Raw genomic sequence first — 23856 nt, forward strand, 5'->3', positions numbered from 1 at the left:
CAAACTGTCCCGTGTTGTCAGTTTTCTCTCCTGTTTTCCCTCCTCCATACATCAAAACATTTCAAAGCTGTGGTCCATGTATGTAAAGAGAAAAAGAGTTCAAAGCAACATAAGGAACAAATAACATAATGTATATAAAACATAAGATACAACTTGTAATCATACAGACTGCAGCTGCATTAACACTGATTTTACCACCAGCTCATGTTATTTGTGTGAAATCACATTTGAGGTTTTAGGAGTTGCTTTATTAACTGCTGCCATCTGCTGTTCGTCCAGTGGTGTTGCTGGTTCTCGCTGATGGAGTCGACGCTTTAAGCTGCTGCTGCAGGTCTGCAGGCTCGAGAGCTGCTTTACAACAAAAGTACTGTGAGTGCTCGTAGCTGCAGTCTTGCTCTAATTGGGTGTTGAATTAATGGTAACGTCCATAAAGGCCAAATGTTCAGACTGTACATTCAGTCAGTCATTCAGTATTTTCACATTTCTTAGGTGAAGGATCCTCCATCACTGACACATTCGACCAGTTTTTGGATATCCAGTCAATGAGGAGGGATCGTGAGGAAACCTTAGACTCACACTGCAGGTCACACACATATGTTTGATTACTGCACACTTAAATAATCCCGTGCAGTGTGGAAACAAACACAATCCCATCATGGTGAACTCCTCACCGTCTCCTGTTTAAGTACAGTGTGGATCCCACATTGACCAGCAGAGGGCGTCATGGCGCCTCTGTAATCACCTCAGATTTAAGATGTCCCCTTTTGTGCAAACCACTGCTCACGGCCTTCTGCTAAATCCTCAGGTTTCACCTGCTTGTCTGCTCAAATGAGCCAAACAAAGACACGAGAATATATATAATAACTAATATATATAATCAGTCCTGTTTTGAGTATGGATTATCAATGTCATTGACTTTAAAAGTCATATAAAACTAAAAGTCCATAAAATATAGAGTCAGTGGCCAGTTTATTAGGTACGCCTGCATTATAACCTTCATGAAGGCAGGACTCACTGACTGTTAACTAAACTACATCAGGTTCAACCAGGTGCATCGAATAAACTGGAGACCGGGTATCTTTTTATTTTAAGTAACAGTGTGTGGTGGAGCGGGGCACTGAAGTCGGAGACAATGAACAAATCAAAATTGGGGATGGGGGGTGGGGGGGGCATTTCTGTTCAGTCACCAGAGCCTCAGGCTCTCTGGACGTCCTCGTGATAACATTTTAAGTCCAGTTGTCATTTTCTAATCAGACATTCAGTCCTGAGAGACTAAAAGCCGAATCAAAGAAGCACTCCACAAAGTGACAGCTGTGCCACTGACAGCCAGAGGTAATTTCCAATGCATGCAGAGATTCATTCGCTCCAGCAGCAGCCCATCAGAGCTGAGGGCAATTATTCCCCCCGCAGGCAGACTTCCCCCTGGACGTTCCCTCTGCCCCCCTCTGTGAAGGATATCATCCTAACCCGGCTCTTTGCCCACTGCCTGATTCAAGCTTCACACAGAGGACGTATGGGCAGCGTGACATCACAGATCCCGTGTGATTATCTGTGAGGAGACGGAGAGGCAGGCAGCAGCAGAGCATCATAACCTCCTTCAGCGAGGAAGAATGGGTCACATGTCTTTGAATTAGTGTGAAAAATGCATGAGAGACAAGACGACGCGAGCAGATAGTGGACTGGTTCAGGATCCGAACACGCTCCGATCTGTCTGGATGTGAGCGGGAGGTCATTTCTTTGTGTTTGGTTCAGCTGGAAATGTGCTCGCTGAGATGAGCTGCAGTCTCTGAGCGACCTTAAGAGACATCAGCCAGAGTCTTCCTGAGTTCTTCATCCTGAATTTTATATGAAGTCACTGATGCATGAAGGCGTGTGTAATCTTTGTCTGCGTGTTCTTTTTATGGACTTTATGATGATGAGGGGAAGAATTTATTGTACAAAAAATCTACATATTTCATTGTATTACTGTTATTAAATGAAAGCAAGATTATATGTTACAACCCTGAAACAGCTATAGAACCGGAATCAATCATCAATAATCAAAGTGTTCACTGACAGCAGTTTCCTGAAGTGTCTCTGAGTTCATGTGTTCATCTCCTTCATCCTTCATGTGTTCACAAAGTGGTGAACTCCCTCCATCCTCTATGAACGACTGAGCCTTTCCAGGACGCCCCTTTCATACCCAATCATGATCCTCTCACCTGTCACCAATTAGCCTGTTTACCTGTGGAACGATCCAAACAGGTGTTTTTGGAGCGTTCCACATCTTTCAGTCTGTGAAACGTGTCGCTGCATCAGATTCACAATCAGCAGATATTTACAGAAATCAATGAAGCTGAGGAGGAAGACCATGAAATATATATTGACTTTGAGCTGTTCTCAGGTCAGTTTATGTGTTTCTGAACTGTTTCTGAACCAGGGCTGTGTACTTTCTGACTACATTACAGCACGTATTTAATATCCTGTCATATCTTTCACATAATATATTATACATTAGACTGTTGTATTGCATAATACAAAACAAAATCTCACTATTATATTATACTATTAATACAGACAAGCACAAAGTGTCATTACTGAGTCATATTGTGTATTACAGTCGTGTACGCTGCTCGCTTTGACACTGGTTTTAGGTTCTTTTCATTCTTATTATCTAAACTTTACTTTTCCATGTTTATTATTCTTATTTCTGTCCCTGTGCTGCAGCAGCGCCTGACTTTCCCTGCGAGGATCGGTAACGGCTCATCCTCTCTGAACGATGGAGGACAGAGATCAGCCCTTACTCGCGGTGTTCCTTCCGCTTCCTTTATGCGTTCGTCACGTGTGTGTCTGACCGCGTTGACGTAGCAGAGAGCAGCGAATGTCACCGAGCTGCACGTTGAGCCGCGAGCGCTGACACAGTGAACCACGGCTCGCATACAAAAGAAATTAATTCAGCATGTTTAAGTGCAGCTGTCTGGTCACCGCTGAGCAGGTGCCACTCCTCCACCTCCCCTCCCCTCTGCATCCATCTATTCATGCATACGCCCGTCCATTTCATCTGTTTCTACTGACTCACTGAGTCAGCAGCTCTCTAATAAACCCTCACAGCTACTGTCCTCTGTTTGACTCCAGGAAGTTTGATTCACTGCGATGGTGGACAGAACGTGTCCCTGATTGTCCATCCGTCCAAAACTTGGCGCTCCTCTGTCACTTAATCCCTCCTCCAGTTCTTTTGTCACTTTATCCTCCATCTCCACCCCGAAGAAAGCATCAATACCAAGAACAGAGACACTGGCCTGGGGCCCCCGACAGACATGGACCCGCCAAATGCATATACTGACAAATTTAATTAAAAAAGAGCTTAATTTGTACCTGCAAGAGGCAATTTAAGGGAAGCTAATGAGGCAGAGAGTCTCATAAAAGTTTCTGCAATAAAAATTCAACACATTCATGATGTGAGAAGGCAGAGAAAGAAGAAACGATCAGGAAACAAAACCATCTCAGCCTGCTGTTCGCTCACGCTGCTACTTTACGTCCTATTTTAGCATTAATAACTCCTTTCTCCACCGTGAGGAAGTACAGTTTCCCGCTGAAGCTAACATCATTCTTTTCTCATGACTGTGAGACGGAGCGGCGAGCAGGTTCAGTGTTTCTAACCAGTAAGGAATGATTTGATGACTTATAGGTCAAAAAACACCCAAATTCAAGATTTGAGGCATCTGCGTTGAGTATAACTACATATTGTTTCAACTCAGGGTCATAAATAACAATGAGAAGCTAATATCCTCACAGAGGAGTTCACACTATAATTAAACATAATTGACGAGAGAGAATTTGAAGTCTGATTTGATTTATTAGACAAAATATCTGTAAAGATTCCTGAAATCAAACTGAAATGATAAAAGCATTCAGTATTTTTCTAACATTTTATTCTGTCAGTGTGAAAAGGCTTCAACGCGTCATTTATGGAAATAAAATGTACAGAAAATACGACAGAACTGTTAGATTAATGTGGAAATTAGTCCAATAATAATAATCATAGGCAGTCATTCGGTGTGTGACGGGGAGATCAGTGTTAGCCTTCAGTCTTTTAGTATTTCTATAAAAACAGTGTCATATTTCTTCCATGAAATGCCAGAAGGGCAGTAAACACACCCCAGAATCTCCAGCTGGATGACATGCAGCTGAAAATGGTCCACATGTGATTCAGGAGCTAAAAACCTTCAAACTTCTGGCGCTGGAAAGAAAACTGAGCAGAAAAATGGAAACTGAGGCCCCTAATTTTGCCTCAGGCCTCCATCATCCAGGGTCCACCCCCACCTTCATCCCTCCAGCCTTTCACATTTCTCCCTTCATCTTCCATCCCTCCTCCCCTCACTGCTCCCTCAGCATCCTTCCTCCATCCACTCTCCCGCTATTCTCCATCTCTCTGCCACCTTTCCCTCTCTCCCCTCCATCCGTCGCCTTTTCATCTGACACTCCACCCCCTCCTCCCACCTCCCTCCCTCCCTCCCTTCCCCCCCGCCGGTGGCGTCCATACACCGACCGGAGCGCAGACTCTCTTGTTGTCAGTCACTTTCCCAGCGAACAGACGGCAGCAGCGGCAGCAGCAGGAGGAGCGGAGACGGTAATCCCCCCCCGGTCCACCCCACCCTCTCCGAAACCCACTAACTGGTGGCAGGAGGGGAACAAAACCTCCCGGGACACCTGTGCTGCTGGAGCCCCCCCTTTCTGGCTTTGTGAAACATGATTTAAGCTTTAAATTCACACCCAAATTGTGGATGTTGATGGGAAGCAGAGATGCTTGAGACGGAGACGTAGACGCGGAAACAAGCGGCCAAATCTGCCTCGATTGACGGTGACGGAGCGGTCGGCGGCACCACCAGCGGCAGCACCACCAGCGGCAGCACCACCACCAGCAGCAACAGCAGCATCAGTCGGTCGGCGGATGGAGATGCGTTGTGAAGGCGGAGGGATGATGATGATGATGATGATGATGATGATGATGATGATGATATAGCAGGTGCTGCAGGGTCGTGCCGCATTGCCTGGCCGCCGCGAGCGACGCCGGGGAGACGGTGATGCTGTCGTCGTCATTGTGCCACAGACAGAGAGAGAAAGAGAGGAGAGGCTTTGACATGGAGGGAAGCGGCTGTTCGTCGGCTCTGAGCTCAGGCCGCCCCGATCAGCAGGTTGGATTTACCGCCTGAAGCCTGTAGGACCTGAGTCATGCTCTACAGGGTGGAAAAATAACAATAAAGTTGAATTCTTGAACGTGGAACTGAGTGTTTCTGTGCGTAAAAGTGAATGGCCCATATGATGATAATGCATCACAGGAGCATCACAGCAGCAGCGTCTGTGCCAGTTCAGGGTGGATTACGTCTACAGAGCAGCAGGCCTCCATCTGAAGTCAGCTTCTGATCAGGAAGCCATCAAGAAAATCAGGTGATACACTTCACCCTGTTGCTGGAGGTTACATTTGCTCTGTTGTTTCGCTGGAAGCTGGTGCGGTGTGGTCCCCCGTGGAGGGACAGCTGTTGCGAAAGATGACTCACTTACAGGCTGGCCTCTCTCCAGAGACCCTGGAGAAGGCCAAGGTGGAGCTGAAGGAAAACCCGGAGACTTTACACCAGGACATCCAGGAGGTCCGGGACATGATCATCACCCGGCCCGACATTGGTTTCCTCAGGACAGACGACGCGTTTATCCTCAGATTCCTCCGGGCGAGGAAATTCAACCACTTCGAGGCGTTTCGGCTGCTGGCACAGTATTTTGAGTACCGACAGCAGAACTTGGACATGTTCAAGAACCTGAAAGCCACGGACCCGGGCATCAAGCAGGCCCTGAAGGACGGTTTCCCCGGCGTGCTCTCCAATCTGGACAGATACGGCAGGAAAATACTGGTCCTGTTCGCAGCCAACTGGGACCAGAGCAGGTAAAGAGGAGGCAGGGGGTGGGCTGCTGCTGGTGGGCTGTGAAGTCTGTGATTCTGTTATCTGATCAGACATACAAAGAACCAGGACACAGAGAACAAAAGAGAGTCACTGCTTTAAAATCCACTCTAAGTCAATGGTTGTTAGTACTGTCCATTCAGCACCACAAAATCACTGAAAACAGGAAATGAACTCATCTCTCTCTTAAATCAACTGTGTAAAGTGGCCAAAAGTGTGTGGACACCCAAACATAACATCCATGAGCATTAATCCTATGGTAAAACAGCCTCCACTCTTCTGGTTTCAGTCTTTCCACCAGATTTTAGGAGCTGGCTGCAGGACTTTGCCGCCATTCAGACAGAAGAGCATCACTGAGGTCCAGCTGGTGCTGGGTCGCCAGGTCTGGCTCACAGTGGACGTCTCAGATCAGCTCAGAGGTGCTGGATGGGGTTGAAGTCGAGGCTCTGTGCAGGCCAGTCAGGGTCCTCCAAAGCAAACTGGGAAAAGTCAAGATCATTTTATTCATGTAATCACAAAATCAGCCTCGAAGGGCTTCACAGTCTAAATGATATACAAAGCCCATTGTCCTGTCATGCAAAATTTAGATAAAGAACATAATCTCAAAAATGCTCCTTCAGGGGGAGAAAGGAAGAAAACTTTAGAGGAGCAAAAGAGGAGGAATCCATTCTCCACAGACATGTGACAGAAGTGCAAAGTAGACAGAAAGAGCAACTCTATGGAGAAACACAATGACTACTAAAACCATGTCTTTGTGGGCCTGGCTGTGTGCACGGGGGTATTATCATCCATCCATCCATCCATCCATCCATCCATCCATCCATTTTCTATACCGCCTATCCCTTTTGGGGTTGCGGGGGTATTATCATGATAAAGCACAAAAAAAAAAAAAAAAAAAAGTCAATGAAAAATAGCTTTAGACCAGAAGGGACAGCATGTCCACATACTTTTGGCCATGTGGTGTTCTTATTGGCTCCTGCGTTTAGCGTTTTATTTCGATGAAGGGAAACAAGCATCAGCAGGTCTGAGTGATTTAAGCCTTTTTACCTGATAAACCATAACAGCATCGTTCACCCGCCACACGCTGCATGTCACTGACTTGTGCAGCAGGTTGAGGAAGGCTGATTTAAACTACAGACTGTTGCTCATCATGTCCACCGTAAATACTCGTTCTGCAGAGAACCTGTAATCACTGCTGTCAGATCACGTCTTTGCAGAGGTTGACCAGAAGTGCAGTTTTAAAGGTCGATATATCACTAATAGTTTGGAGCAGGAGGACGCTCAGCTGATTAATCTTCTCATGTAAGATTCAGCTTTTCCTTCTAAAATAAAGAGTGAATGCAAGTTGCTCATGCAGTAACATGACTGCTGGAAGTTCCTGATCTGGATCAGCTTCATAACTCTCAGTCGTGAGTTCATAAGTTTGTAATTTAATGAAGGGTTTTGTAAAGGGATCGTATCAGGGATAAATCTTTCTTTTTGTTTGAGATACGAGATGATCCAGTGGGTCACAGCCTGTTCAGAGAGTCCAGTCTCTCATATGAGGCGTCACGGCCGGCAGCGGCTCAGGTTTAGTACCCAGGCTCAGCTTAAATAAGGCAGAAATAAGACTCGGCTTTGTTTGGCTTTAATAAGGAATCAGTGCTGCTTTCTGTTTCCTGTGCAGAGTCTGTAGAGATTTTGACCTTTTCTCATCTCGCAGTTCAATTCAGAAACAGCACATAAAAGTGTCACTGGGCCCGATTATGGAGCTAAAATTAATTTTTTTGTGTATCTGATATAAAAAATATGGGCAACAAGTGTGGAGCCATCCAGCTCTGACCTGATTCTTCTAGAAAATGTAGGTCCAACAAAGCCATCGTGATGAGGAACTGTGAGCCACGAGTTTCTCCTCTCTGAGCCTGAGTCAGTCTGTGAAAATCTTTAGCTTAGTTCATGTCAGGCTTCTTTTCCTCGTCTTCATTCTTCTATTTGACAAATTTCAGAAATACTTTCCTACAGTGGTTCCATGTATAGTTGTACTGTAGCTGCAGTAGACTCAGCTTGTCAAACAAGATATCGAGGCCGATAGCAAACAGCTAAAAAACACGACCGTTGAGTTGGACAGTAAAGTATCCGAGGTATCAGCTGGATAGAAACCCGATGAGGCAGCAAATAGCGTGACGAGCGGCACCAGCAGCCACGCGGTCACAGCTGAAAGCAGCTTTCACATGCAACGCAAACAGCCAGCGGCCACATTTCAGCTCCTCCACAATCATCTGCTGACACACAGCGACCGGCTCTGAAGACCTCAGGATTAATTCAAGACTAAATGACACAGAAAGGACGTTACGAGTGAATTCTACTGACAAGCTGTGGCTGAAAGATGCAGTTTTCACCACTTTCAATCAGAATTATTATCTTCTGTTCGTGTTCTTTTGGCTGGAAAATAAAAATACTGTTCTGTTGTTTGCAGATACACGTTTGTGGACATACTGAGGGCGATCCTGCTGTCGCTGGAGTCCATGATTGAAGATCCAGAGCTGCAAGTCAACGGCTTCATCCTCATCATCGACTGGAGCAACTTCACCTTCAAGCAGGCGTCCAAACTGACTCCCAGCATGCTGCGGCTGGCCATCGAGGGGCTGCAGGTGAGCCCCCGCTGTCACAGGCTTCGTTGATGTTGCTGTGGTGGGCTTGTGGTTGGGTGGGCTTTGATACTGGAGGCTGTGATCTTTCCCAAACTCTTAACAAGAAACCAAACATCGCAGTCTTACAGGAGGTTAATGACATCAAAGCAGATCTACAGTTTATAATAGTTTGTCGTTTGCTGACTTTGTCACGCGACTGTTTACTGTATTAGAGCTAATCTGAGGATTTGCTGCTTTTCTCTGGTTTAATTGTACATTGAATAACTTTTTGTTTGCATAATGAGCGATCTGAAGACGTCACGATGGCATTTGGGAACTTGTTACAGTCATTTTTCTTTCTGGCATTTTCAAGAGTAAAGAATTTGTCAGTGGATTGAAAAACAATCAACAGATTAATTGATTTTGAAAATGAATGTTAGTCGCAGCTCAACACCATAAAGTGTCCCAGTTCGATCTTAACATCGAGAAATTGTGTCTTTTAGCGGAGGGAGAAGCTAAATCCTGGGCCTTACTTGACTCTGAAGTACTGTTTTTCATTTTCTGACAATGGCAGAACAAACCTCCAGCTCCCTTCCCATCAGCCACTGCACTGAAAATGTTCCACTTAAGAACGAGTCAAGCACCGTGTTAAAGCTGTGAGCTTGTTTAAAGAGCAATGGGAGGAATAATGACATTTCCATTTTGATTACACGCTGCTGGGTGGTTTTGTTCAAGGCTCGTTTGGCAGGTAGATGATGCAAAAAAAAGAAAAAAAAGAGTCATTTTTAGTGGTTGTCAGTTTGGTTTTCTTTAGTTCTCGCTTTCTCAAATGAGATTTGGTATTTCGGGGGGAGACGCAGACATGAAATGAATGTGACAGTTCTCATTAGATTCGTATCTGAGCGCTGAGGAGTTTCTGCGGCGCGAACATGCATCAGTGTTCTCGGCCATCAGAGCACCTTTAACATCATTATTGAAATGAGTTACAAGAAAAAAGGCTCACAGGCAGAGTGCAGCTGTCCTCTGACGTCTAGCCAAACCCACGTGTCCCTGTCTGTCTGTGTGTGCACCTTGCTACATAGTGAGGACATTTTTGGAATATGAGGACATTTTGGCCTGTCCTCACAATGTCAAAGGACTGTTTGAGGGTTCAGACCTGGCTTTAAAGGTTAGATCAGAATTAGGTTTAGATTAAGGGTTAAGGGAAGGCATTTTTTATATTTAAGGTTAAGGGACTACAGAATGCATTAAGTTAACGAGTGTCCTCACAAAGACATAAGTACAAGCATGTGTGTGTGTAGACATGTGTTGCTCATGTTGTGGGGACATAAATCTGTTTACACAGTCACACTGTGAGGATTTGTCTTCCTTAGGGGACAAAACACTTGCCCCCCCCATAATGTAAATCATTACATTTTATGGTGAAGACTTGGTTTAAGGTTCAGGGGACGTCTCCAGGAAATCAACGTAAGTCAATGTAATGCCCCTAAAAGTGATGGAAACGTGTGTGTGTGTGTGTGTGTGTGTGTGCGCGTGCGTGCGTGTGTGCAGCGCTGTTATTGCTTTCTCAACATCCTTGTGAAACTGCCAATTTTTGCTGGGCTCCATTAGTCAAAGTGAAATCTAAGGGGAAGTGTTTCCAGGGGGAAGTGTTGAGTGAGGCGCAGCGTGGTCTCAAAGATTATCTGATGAGCTTGTGACGGATGCCAAACTGTCAGAGTTGCTTTCCTTGAATTTTACACTTAATTTACATCCAATATTTTTGTTTTAAACATGACAAAAATAAGAGGAGGAAATCTTATCCCCGAGGGTAAAAGAAAGTGATGATAATTCAGAGGATTTTTTTTTGAGTGTTTCATCTTTCACATTTCTTCTTTTAGCAAACACAAATATTATAGTTTCAGAATGAGTTTCCTAAAAAATTGCTAATTGAAAATGGATCTGCACCAAACCTGGTTATGACTGTGAAGACGTTTTAACAGTAAAGCTGGATATCAAAGTGTATTTGGTACAAAATGGCACCAAGAACTGTCAAGTTACAAGAGGTGGAAATAATCAGCTGAGTTTTATTAATTTTTTAAGTATTTTCTTGATTCTTCATCATAGCAATATTTGGAGTTACAAGAGTTTTGCATCAATGAAGTACCCTAATTTTTCTTGTAAGACAGTGATAATGATTTTATCTATAAATGGCTGCTTGGTTGAAAAAGATCAGATCATCACTGCATCAGGAGACAAATGAAGACTGCATTTTAAATTAGGAGGTTCTGTCCGTTTCACCCAGGCCTGCTGTCTACAGATGTGTCAATGCTTTTCCTTATCCGCTGGACATTTGCCAGGACAAATGTTATAAATATCTCAAATTGTTTATTGTCTTCTTCTTCTTGTACTGTTTATCCTGATGTGTGTAGTAAAATAAAACAGGAACCCACTGATGAAAGCACTGCTCCATAGTGGGGTTCCTTTAAAGGTCCAGTGTGTTGGATTTAGCGTCATCTAGTGGTGAGTTTTCAGTATGTGAATCAGAAATAAATATGGACTCAGTCGTTAATCAGTTGATTAAATGTTATTTTGTTATTGGCAATCCTTCTGGATCTCCGGCCTTTTCAGAAATTATTCCATAAAAATATGTCAATAAGCAAAATAAATGTAAATCAATATTATAATAACTATATCTCAACAGGAGCAGGATACCTTTTCCCACTTTCTGTGGACAAACGTTCGTCCTCTGCAGTGTCAACACAGAGTTTTGATTTCCTCTTCCTCCTTTTTAGGCTGAGGGAACAACTGCAGACGCAGGCCAGTGTATCACTGCGACGAGTCCATATACGACACGTTTCTGATGGCTCTCCAGACACAGATTAGAGCCTGAATTATTGATGGGAGCTATTAGCTGAGCCCTGAGTCATTCCCAGCTCTGCAACTGCTCACACAAATGGCCGCTCATCATTTTGTGTAAAATGCAGAAGAAGGAAGCTGATTTGATTTGCTTTGACAAATAAAATGCATGAAACACTTCAGTGAAATCATCAAGATGGCAACAAAGAAATACTTATTTTCCTTATTGTTAACAAATCCCATTAAAACCAAAACCAACAAAGTACTTAGAGGTACCAACAAAACTAGTATCTGTGTGTCAAAGTCTGATATATTTGATTTCTCTGTGATCCAGAAACCTTTAAAATCACACTGGTTGACGTTCACCTTCAGGACCTCGCTGTGGTTTCACACGTTCACCACCCTCTGCCCCTAATGCTCACTAGAGCACCAAATGTGTGTAAATCCTCCACTGAAAATAGTCCCAAACAAATGTTTTCTCTGGGTTGAGTAACGTTTGTTAAAAGTCACAGTGATCAGCTGTTTTAGGAAACTGTTTCGCCTTTTTTACAACTTCAAAATCTTTTACTCATTTTTAGAGCTTTACATCTTCAGCGGGACGTAGAGCTGAGAGGCACCGACGCCAGAGCTTTCATATTAAACCCCTGCAAGGTTAAAGCTCTGCTGCTTGGTCTTGGTCACCTGTTGCTCCAGGAACACAGGTGTAAGGGGTGTGGCCTGGAGAGAAAAGGGTGGGAAAAAGGAGTTATGAAGGATCCTGGATGTCATACATGCTATCGTCAGGAGGGCATTAAAGACACCGTTATTCTCTCAGGAATGCATCAGTTATAAAGATACTCCAACATTATTGCAGTCAATGTAAACAACCAACATGGCTGCTGTTAGCACTCGCAGCTATTAAGCTAGCATGTTAGCATTGGGACATTTTGGCTGCACTTTATCTACAGTCTTTTGCAGCTAGCTTGCTGTAGCTTTAGCAATTTGTCTGCCTCACCGTGAGGAAGACTCCGGTCATGTGCAGTGAGTGTGTGTGCAGGTAGGCAGGCACGCAGGTAGACAGACAGGACAGCCGTCCAGTCATTTCAATCAGGCTGAATTAAATGATTGGATGGGCGTTTTTTTGTCAGCACATTTGATTATTGATTGCTTTTTGGACATCTTCAACAAATATAACCTGAACTGAGAGGCTAACCCGGACTGTGGGCACTAAGTTAGATAAACATTATTGCATTACTGCTTCCTATGTTGCAAAGTTTATCTGTATCATCCCTAAATAAACTAATATATAAGTTAATCAACTGCAAACACATTCAACGTTTATGTTTCAGCCTGTGTACAGTATGTGAGAATAGTGGAGCTGAGTCATTCCCACACACAAACACACACACATCTAAATATTTTAAAACAGATGCAGTGAATCACTCCAGTCTGAGCAGGTCTGGGTACCAATCTGAAAACCAGTAAGTGTTTTAGAGCAGCTGAGTCACACTCGTGTGCAGGGCGCAGTTTCTTCTGCACGAACGTTCGGTGGCTGATTTTCATTGAACACATCACTCTGTGAACTTCTGCGTGCATCAGCAGCTTCATATCTGCCGCTGCCGTCCTTGTTTCTCTTTGTTTCCACAGAGTTTTCACGGCTCAGTGCTGGATGAGCTGATGTCTGTATGAACCGACAGCAGTGTGACAAGCAATTACACTTTAAACAAACATGCAAAATGTTCCATTTTCCAGAGAAACTTACCGATATCAGTCTTAAAACGTCACGTTTTGTTCATGTTGGCCCAGAAAGTTGAGTTTAACTAACTTTTTATTTAACTATATAGATGTAATTCTTAAAATAATCTCTGACCATATATTTGGGATGTTAGTGTGACCAACATTGAATCCACTGTTCTCATTTGTTTCTTATCAGCTGGAAAAGAGTTTGAATATGTGACCAATGAAGACGAGTTACCCTGAAATCAGCTGAAGAGTCAAATTGTGCCTGGCCGTATTATTTATCCCCAATAAGGGAAAATCAGATTTAACCATCCTGAAATAAGATGGTATTCTTAAATCTTTGTTCGTCTTTGCCTGCTCTGAGTCATCTGCTGTCTTTTGTCTCGTCCTCCATGTTTTTGTTGCTCAGACAGCCTCAATTGTGATTTCCTCTTTGTCAAGGCAACCATGACGATGTTAGCTTTGAGCAAATACAAATAGCATGTAGGCCACATGCCCTGGGATCCACATTTGTAGAACAGTATGCTGTGCACATCACAGCAGAAGTAGGACTGGCAGCCTGGTGCCTCCTGGAGGGCTCGATGGGTATTACACTCTGAATATGTTTGTTTGGTTTTCTTTGGATTATTTTTGGAGCATTTGTACCTTTAAGTGTGTCGTCAAGAGGCAGAATGTGAGCAGGGACAGATAATCAGGACCCTGGCTGGCTTTGAACCTGGACCGTTGTGGTTTACTGTTGCAGAGACTTAACAATATACTGACACTTCTGTACTTGAAGCCTCGACAGTAATGAGGCTAAGATATGCCCTGAATGTCTCACCAGCTATTAAGGGTGACAGCATGTCTGTTAGATTAAGAGGTGTTTTGTGGAGAGTGTGACACTGGAGGGAAGCTGTTGGAGACGTGAAGGGTTGATCCTCTGGGGAGCGTGACTGTCAAGCCAATCAGCTTGATCAATCGTGGTTTCATTGTGGAGCAAGAAGAACACAGCAGGAGTCCTCAGAAGATCTGAAAACATTAGGATTCATCCTTTGGGAACCACAAAGCTGGATGATGGAGACGATATGTTCAGTTTCATATCAAGCAGACTTTTAACCATAACATGTAGTACATACTGTACAGTACTACTGCAGTATTACTAAAGCAGCTCGGCACAGTTTCTAACGCATGGAGAAGCTGAACCCTCCGACCAATCACCAGAGAGCCAGATCTTTGATCATTCACATCATTAATCACGTCCAACAACAGCTGATCTGGGAGAAATGCGGCCTGCTTCTAAAATTAGACGGAGGGAGACTAAACTCAGGCTGAGTCTACGTCGTGTCAGTTCAGCTTTAGGAATAATCCTCTGGGTGTCATGAGTGTCTGGTCTTTGTCAGGATACAGTTTTCTGCTCTGGACGATCTGCTTTGCATTGATATCTTTTATCTCCACCACAGGGAAGGAAGAAAAATTCTGTTTCCTGTAGTTTTTTGCTTTGATTTATATCTGAAAACAGTCAAATCTAATGGGACAAACTCAGAATTGGACCCAACAGAGCTGTGTGTCCTTAAGTTGACCGTCTCTATAGTCCTGCTCTTAATGTGCTGCTGATTGTTTGTGCCACAGACTTCATTGTCTGCAGCTTCTCCCTCTCAGATACAGTCTGCACAGAACACAACGGCCCATTTTTTCCTTACTGTAGGTTTCTTTACACTTTGAGAAAAGACATTATATTAAGGAGGTGAGACAGTGTGCAGGCTGGGATACAAGCCCATCCAGTCATAATCCTCCAGGATTACAATGTTAGAGACGGATTAAAGTTTTACGTCGCAGAACCTCCTTTTCAGAAGTCTAATAAAAGTCTGAACTGTGCGTAAAACCAAAATAAAAGCAGAACGCAGTCATTAAAACAGTGTTACTGCGTGTTCCTGAGCCCATGTAGTGGAGAACCTCACGCCGTCCTTACTACAACATGTATGACGGTTGGACAGTGCCAGCGACAGGCTGCACCTTTGTGAAAGGCATCAAAACGACTCGGTTAGCTTTAGTCAGCTTTAAATCATTGTGGTTAAAATAAGTGTGTTACTGTTACGTTTGTTAAGTTAAAATAAGTCAACTGTCTCCTGGATCAAAGTCCTGTGTTTGTTTGACCCTCCTCCAAATGTGGACTTTCTTGCTCTTTATACTCTGTCACCTGACTTCCTCCTTTGCTCCGTCATAATAACTACAGCCACTAGAGGTCGCTGCCTCACAGTTGCCTTTCCTAACTAAAAAACAAGAAGTATATGTACAAAAAACAATGAAGCTGGTGAGGCAAAACATTAAATATGTTGCATATTTGTACTGTTTTTGAGTGAGAATACATCAAAAAGAATCACATGACATGTTTTGGAGTCTGAGATGTGTAAGAAAACGCATTTTGCGTTATTTACTGTGACAGTGTCCAACCTACAGAGCAGCATGTTCATTTACAAGCAACAAACAGGCGAAGCATCTTTCACACCATCATTGTCTGCATCAGACCTCATGAATCCCTGTCAGAATCGTTCACTGTGTGGCTCTGAAAAAAAAAAAAAACAGAATAAACCCTAATTAAATGACCTGTCCTGCCTTTTTTCAGGGCTTTTGAGGCGAAGTTGGCCAATTTTAAGACACTGAAATTAAGCAGCCACTCGAGTTTCAGCTCGGGCCAGAATATCTCATGGTTTCATCGAGCCGTTTCAGGGAACACAAACTCTTTTAAACCCTCAGAGTTAATGCAGTGCAGAAGAAAATGAGACCACACAGCTCACACAAGCATCCCGGCTGTGCATCGATCAGCTTTTTCTTTGGAGATTTATTGTTTTCATACACATATTTTTGTTGTTGTTGCCTCTTGCCACTGGATTTAAATGTCACCGTTAACCATCCTTTGAATTTAGCCCAATAAGTACATTTTCTACATACTCACAACATAAAGCACAAAAAGAAGTGTTTGCAGTGTTTTTCTGACTATAAATGAGTCACATAAGCTTTATCATACTTGCTTGTTGCTTGATGTTTTCTTCCAGGCTGCTCATGTTTCAGCTGCCTGAACGCGCTGGACGTGGACGTCAGCAGTCGTATAGACATCTTGTCTCTTGAGATCGGAGATGTGAATGAGGTCGTTAAGGTGGTCCGTCACAGTCTGACACCACCTGACCTCAGATCAGCTACCTGCTCCTCGGTGAGCAATGAGCTGTCCTGAGTCTCTGACAGATGACTGGCTGCACGGCTGCTGACAGTCTGTTGACTCAACGCTGCGGCTTCATGTGTGAAACCTGCATTTAAAGCTGCAGTTCATGTCTTAATGATGTGACCAGAGCAGCGTTCTTACATCTGTCTGTTTGCAGGCTTTGGCTCAAATCTGGTGACAGCTTGACTCAGGAATCAGCTGATTGGATTTGATCTGGATCCAGGATTTTGTTCTGGTCAGACCTCTGAATGTTCCTCTTTGAAAAGGCAACATATGCGACTTCCTAGCAGGCTGACAGCAGGAGACATATTCCTGTTCTTTGTAGGAACATGAGGTTCAGTCTTAATTAAATAAAGACGAACAAAGCTGATGGCATCACAGTTACATAGAAGCATTGTTAATCTTCACGTGACGTGGTGTCTAGGATCCGAGAGTCCAGCCCAAATGATATTAAATCTAATGGAGTTGGTTCTGTAGCTGCTCCTCAGCTCTGTGTCAGAGTGTTGGATGGATGGATGAACTGTCGGCTCTGGTGCATCATGGAAATCCGTTTTTCCAGCAGACGGAAAGCGTGAAGTGTGGGAAAATGTCCCGCTGCTCGTTTTTACCCAGACTGCTGTTTGCTGCAGCGTCGGCGTCTCTTCAGAAGAAGAGTTCAGGTTCAATAACCGTCAGCGTCCCACAGGTCTGTCTGCACTTTTAGACCTCTAAGACACGCTGGACCGCGTGGTTTTAAGTGTGGATGCACTGATTTGAATCTCTGTCCTGATAATCTGCAGATCTGACAGAATTTTCCTCCCAAATTTAAAATCAGTGTAATTCCACCTCACTGTGTGGAGCTCTTCAGTAACACGAAGCCGTAACTTTTTGGAGCTGTGAGCCACTCTGCTTTATCAAGCTTCGTTATCTGTGTAATAGAATCTGTTTTGTTCTGCAGCCCTTCAATATGACTTCCCAACAAAAAGTGCAGGAAATTTGCTTTTGGATGTTTGTGCTCACGTTAGCTAACTTGATGAATCAGCTGCAGTCGTGTGGATCTGTCTTGTCTCATTGATAACTGATGGGCTTAAAATGATTTGACTGATGGGATTCGTGCATGTGTCATTGGATGGATTCATGCTCCCTGCAGGATGAACCCTGATGAGTTTCAACATAACAACTTTTTCATATTTCTGTTTCGATCGAAATGTCAGTCTGACGACAAACAGTCCTCCAAAGTGAGATTTCTCGTCTGCTCCGACCTTAATGAACACTTGTCCTCTCGTAATTACACGATGCCCTTTCAGCTGACATCTTGACCTTTTCTGAGACCTCCACTTTCACTTCGCCGTTCCAGTGTTGAACAAGTGAGCATGAAAGGAAGTGGACTCATTGATTTAGTCATCTTCCTTTAACGCTGTGAGGGTGCAAATGACTCAACACTGACGAAACAGAGAATCATACAGGAGGAGGTGAAGTTCACACGTCCTTTTCTGCTTTCTCTCTCCTCCTCCTCCTCCTCCTCCTCCTCCTCCTCTGGACTCCTTTTGTTTTCTTCACCCTCCCCCTCTCTCCTCAGCAGCATCATCATCCTCCCCTTCCCCCTCATGTCTCCCCTCGCTCTCTCAGTTCAGTCACTCCGTCATTGTTCAGCCGCTCGGCCGGTTTGTTTGCTGAAAATCTGCAGCTTGTTTGTTTAAAAATGAGCTCAATAATCACACAGAATCGCAGCTTTTGAATAATAAATCATTACCGGCAGCAGTTATTTCCACAGAGGCACAAAGCAAAAAAATAGTGACAGAAATCCTCCAGAAGTCTTTCAGATCTTTGCTGCTGTTTGTTTTTCCTCTTGTTGAACGTTGAAGAAGCATCATCGTCTTCATCAGCAGTCAGGTGAATGACACAGTGTGCTTCATCCATCTCCCCCCCCCCCCCGCCCTCCCCAGCTCCCTCCCGCTGCATCCCACCCTCGCCACGTTGCCACGGCAACATGTCGGACCGCCGCGCTCTGCTCTGCCCTCTCCTCCAGATGGGCTCCCTTTTGTTGTGCTCGTGTGTGTTTGTGCGCAGACAGAAACACATTTCTTCATCTTGCTCTCGTCTTCCTCCAAGATGCTCGCGGGCGGCCGCTCGGCCGGTCAGTGAATGCACCACAAAAAACTGTAAATGTATTCTGTGTTTGTGTAAATGTATGATGAATAATTAATAGTGTAGCGGTCAATACTAACACACACAGTACTGCGATACTGTGAAGTAAAGAACTAGTTCCTCTACATTTGAAGGTCCAGTCTGTTGGATTTAGGACCTGTTGGCAGAAACGGAAGAATAATATTAAATATTCATAGCTATGCTCTCATGAGTGTACCATCACCTGACAATAACTGTCGTTGTGTTTTCGTTATCTTAAAATTGACTCTTTATGTCTTCAGAGCGAGCAGGTCCTCCATAATGCACCGTCATGTTCTACGGTAGCCCAGAGCGGACAAACCAAACTCTGGCTGTAGAGACGCCTTTTATGAGGCTGTTCAGCGGGCTGCAACCTGAAACTTCACCACTAGATGCTGCTGACTTCTACAGTCTGGACCTTGAATAGATTTGAATCCATTCTGTCTTCTTCAGGACGTCTTTGTGTTGTTGGTTTGAGGTTTTTGGTGTCCATCACCGGGTTGACATGTTTGTTTTTCAATTAAATGCGCCAACAACATTCATGTTCATGTTCCCCTCAGGATGAACTATAATTGTATTTGTTAGCATTTGTGCCACCAGCAGGTCAAATTTTTCACTTATCCAGTAAAATATCTCAACATCAACCGGATGGATTGGCCCTAAAATTTGAGCCAATGGTCGTAGTTCCCAGAGGATGAATCTAATTGACTTTGGAGCGCCGCCGTCAGGTCAAATGTTTAATTCGTCTAATATTAAAAAAAACAAACAAACACTTTGACCTTAGCTGTAGTTTGTGTTTAGTGCAAATTAACAAATGGTAGCACGGTAACAGGCTAAAAAGAGATGGTAAACGTTGCATACCTGTAAGATAGCATTGTCATGTTTAGCATGTTAGCATTGAGCTTTCAGTTCATGTGTCTTTCAGCTGATTATATGCACACTGTATTTACAGCTTTAATTTGGATAATTATGTCGTTTAATTTATGATTTAATGTCCGGAGAGAAAAACAAACTTGGTTATTTTTCACAGTTTTCCGACATTTAAACACTAAATGATCACTTGTTTAAAAAATAACCATTAGCACATTAACCAACGGTGAAAAAGTTTGAGTTGCAGCTGCAGTGAAATCATTTTATCACTCTTAGTGTCAACATTATTCAATCTGCCTTTCGACATGAGTGCACTCGTCTCTTTTCAGAGGCTGAATTCTGGCAGATATTAAGCACATTAACATACAGCAGCACAGCTGCAGCCGCTGACGCTCTCTGTGGTTTCGCTCTGCATCAGCTTTGTTACGTAACAAACAGACACCTCCAGAAGAAATGGGACTCCTGAGAAAACTGTGCCAACACAAAACACATGAAACACATTTTGACCTGCTGCATCTTCACCAGCAGCAGATTTGAATTCTTTAGGAAGCTAAAAGGAAGCTGTCTGATGTCTGAGCGTCACTCTGACCCTCCTCCTTCTTATCGTCAGCATGTATAATAAATGATAAAAGCTTTCTAAGCACCCTATAATTTGGCTTTTTCATCTAAAGCAGCATAATGAAGACAGCAAGTTCATTACAGGCTTTAAACGAGGAAATGGGTTTAAGTGTTCGTTACCTTTTATTTCATTAAATAGAACCAAGCCTCGTGTGAGGAAAAGGTCGTTTTGCTCCCAGTTCACCTGCTGCTGGTGGTCTGTAAACAGGAAGTGGAGCTGCTGTAAACAAACACGCTTTGACCAGGTTTGTCTTAACAAACGCTGAACTGTCTCCTCTCCGCCTTTTATCTGTCGGCTGCAGCTGGACGCCGACAGCCGCCGTCTCTGCCGCTTCAATAACATAGATTACTCAAGGTTTGACTGATATGAGGTTTGAAGCTGGTTCCAGAAGACGCTGCCAGCAGCTGATGTCCTGCGCCAACACTCAGGGTCTGTTTGTTCCTGGATTCTGTTTGTTTGCTGAAAGAGTCTTCACCAGGAGACAACAGCGTCGGTCGGACGCTGAGGAAGACCTCTCGCGGGGGATGAATTTCAGGATGCGCAGACTCGGTCCGTCCTGCTTCAGGAATCGTGACGCAGTGATGAAACCGGCCAAATCCGTCCTCTGTCCCCGCGTGTCTCTGCCTCCGTCGCTCTGTGAGTTTGGCAGGAAGACAAAATCTGTTGAGCTGCAGCCCACAATCTGGACTCTCAGGTCAGCTGCACCAAAGGCACACAGGGCGGACGAGAGGCGGCGACCTGGCGGCGCTGGCGAATCCTGTAATAAATGAAAACAAGTCTTTCTTGTCCCTCGAGTCGTGGAGATGTCCCCCGAGCAGACAGAGCGTCCTTAATTACCAGTGAAACCCCAGAAAGCTCTGGAGTGAAGGATGCAGTGTTCAGGTCAGCAGGAAGTTCAAGAACTTGACAGTTTGGTTAACTGTCTCACACACTTACAGCACACACACACGCGCACACACACACACACACACGCACACACACACACGCACACACACACACGCACAGCTCAGTTTGTCAGTCGGAGGGAAACTTCACGTCTCCGCTTCCTTCCCTCGCAGAGCTCCTGAGCGAAGTTGCAGTATCTTAATAACCTGCAGAGGCTGCAGTTTAATTGGTGTGACCTTCGCTGTCGGCGTGACTCTGGAGCAGGAAGGAGCCTGTGAAGTCACCGCGGACGCCTCAGACGAGCGTTTCACCGTCGCTTCGCGTGTGGAAACCTGCTGTTTCCTGCTGTCGACAGGACGAGTCAGGAGCGACCCGGGAGATAAAAGTCTAATTACTTCATTTTAACTTGTGGATGAGTGTATTTTGGCATGTTGCTCTTCCTCCAGCCTGTGCTGACACATCTGCTCTGATTATGTGCACCTGGTGCCATTTACCTGTTCAATTAGTTCGGACTGCTGACCTCTGAGGCCTCACAGGAGGAAGACATGGAGGGAAACGTCTGTGCTCGTCTGCATTTCCAAAGAGAAAAGCTCCAGTTTACACACTTCAGCATGAATCTCAGCGTTTAACATTTATGTTGTTGAGAGATGATATGGAGAACAAAGGCTGCTGGGTACCATCATCATCCTCATCATCATCATGAGCAACAATAGAGCGCGTGGGCGACGGTGGTCTCGGTGATAATGATAGCTGTTATTGATGCTGTTTCCTTTGTTCTGTGGATCGGCTCAGCTCTCATACTGTCACTAACTGCCCTCCTCACACCTCCGTGCACATCAGCGCGAGCAGCACGCCTTCATCCTCAGACGTGTGAGGCCCTGCTCGTCATATTCTTCTTCTTCTTCTTCTTCTTCTTCTTCTTCATATCAATAACCACAGTCTGTACATCCCAGCAGCTGCTTCCTCTCCACATCAGCTTATTCTCCTCTGGTCTCGTGGTTATTTGTCAGGTTCTTTGATGTTTCGCCTTCGACGTGACACGTTTGTCACGTCTGATTGCATTAAAATGATTTTAAGAAATAAAATCTAAGGAAATGATCCGGTTGAGTGTCAAGAGCTGGTCCTGAGTTAGAAGCAGCTTTAAATTTAAAAGCACTGAAACAGGTTTTCAGCAAAAGTTTGCATTGACATAATACATCCATGCAGAATCTATAATATAGCTTAAAATAAATATATATGTATAATTAATATATCTGGTGATGCATCAGTAAAATGTCTGACAGCATCTTTCATTTGTTTTAGGCTTTCAGTTCAGATCCACTCGTTCTGACTGCAGCATCATTCAAGCTTTGTATGCTTACGTTTAGACACCGACAGAATCTGGGTTAAAGAAAGAAACTGAACCTTTGACTGGATTAAATGTGTAAGAAAAGTTGAGATGCATGTTCTGAATGTCTGAAGAAAGCTCCTAAAGCCTGAACATCAGCACATCCAACATGTCTTAATCAGAAAGCTCCATTCTGAACAAGATCTAATTCAGAATATCCAAAAGAAATATGCTGCTTAAACTCAAGTTATATTTGGAATAATAGTGAAAAATTCATGTGCATGTAAACATAATCAATACGTGACTCGAGGAAGGAACAAACGGGATAACGGGTTTGAGTGTAGACACAGATGGAAATGCATCGACTGGATGTGGAGGTACAGCAGGAGGAAGAGGAGAAAAGATGGAGGAAGAGTGTGAGGTTGAACTAATGCTGCATTTGTCCCTGAAAAGTTCACTTAAAGGTTGAATTTATCAGAGAAGTTGCGGTTGTTCAACAGGACCCAGAAGCAGCAAACAGGCCTGAACAAGAGCTGTGGGTCAGACTGAGGAGACATGAACGCATGAGAGGAGGAGGACTGACGAGGGACAGGCGAGACAATGACAAAACCCAAACCAAGAAGCGAAGAAGTGAAGAAGAAGCGTGGCTGAAAATCTGGAGCCACAGAGACGAGCGAAGCGCCTCAGCTCTGTTTCCTGTGACTCTGTGAGATTACCTCCTCTGTTAAAGCTCACCATTAACCCCAGTCCTCTCACCAAGGAGCTCTTTGTAAGGAAGAAGCCGGCAGCAAAACAAAGTCGTCCCCCCAGGCTACACTTTGCAACCCACCCTCAAATGGATGCCATCTTTTTTCCTCTGAACTCGCTTTTCCCCCCTTTTTTCCTGGAGGACACGTTTGCTCATCCCTCTGCGGATGAGAAGTGACAGCAGCCGAGCAGAGTGGAGAGAGCTCATCAACCTGATGTGCTGCACCAGGACTGAAAAAGCATGACGGAGGGAGAAGCTGTGCGAGCGCGACCCCGACACACGGAGCGGCGGACGACACGTGTCACATGTTGTCACGTCAGCTGCTCGCTGAAATGTTGGAGGTTACACATTTGTTTTCAGTTTGCAGCGTTCGACGTCTGAACTGCAAAAATCACAGATCAGGAGACAAAAAGATCCAAAAAACAGATGATTTTTACCTCCATCAGTAAGAGGAGACTAACTGCAAGCGCTATGTTGTTTTTTTATTATTAATACATCTTTTTTTTATCTCTAAAATATCAATAAACTGTGAAAAGCTGCTCCAGTTTCACCAGATCTTCACATGTTTCTGTTCCAACCAACAGACTCAAAGAGATTCACTTCAGATATGAAACAGAGAAAAGCAGCAAATCAAACACGAATGTTGATTCATGACAAATCGCTCGCTGTAACAGCTGTGCAGGACAATAAAGTTTTGTGGAATTCTCACACAATACCAGCGAGCTTTATTAAAAACAATGACATTTTTATCCCGTCGTTCAGACTTTAAGTTTGGAGGCTGACAGTGAGCACACGGTCCTCCTTTGTGCCTGCAGTCTGAGATTTGGTGCAGAAGTACCATTTAAAAATCTTACATTTAGTTACATTAAAGCTCCACTATTCAACATTTCTTCAGTGTCTGATGACTCATAATTTAGTTTTTATCCTCTTTTAGGTCACTGTTTTGGCATTTTAACATCTGCTGGGC

The 23856-nt window shown here is 44.2% G+C and overlaps 1 protein-coding gene across 1 annotated transcript in view; it reads left to right on the forward strand.

Moving 5' to 3' along the window:
* Window positions 1-4477: 4477 nt before the first annotated feature.
* The window catches only part of clvs2 (clavesin 2), a 34028-nt gene continuing 14649 nt past the window's right edge, over window positions 4478-23856 (forward strand). The window contains exons 1-2 of the mRNA XM_070987746.1: window positions 4478-5917; window positions 8389-8563. Coding sequence (XP_070843847.1) covers window positions 5529-5917; window positions 8389-8563 — 564 coding nt within the window. The 5' untranslated portion in view covers window positions 4478-5528. The remainder of the gene's footprint in view (window positions 5918-8388; window positions 8564-23856) is intronic.

Source organism: Chaetodon trifascialis, chromosome 19 (assembly GCF_039877785.1).
Source record: "Chaetodon trifascialis isolate fChaTrf1 chromosome 19, fChaTrf1.hap1, whole genome shotgun sequence".
Lineage (NCBI taxonomy): Eukaryota > Metazoa > Chordata > Actinopteri > Chaetodontiformes > Chaetodontidae > Chaetodon > Chaetodon trifascialis.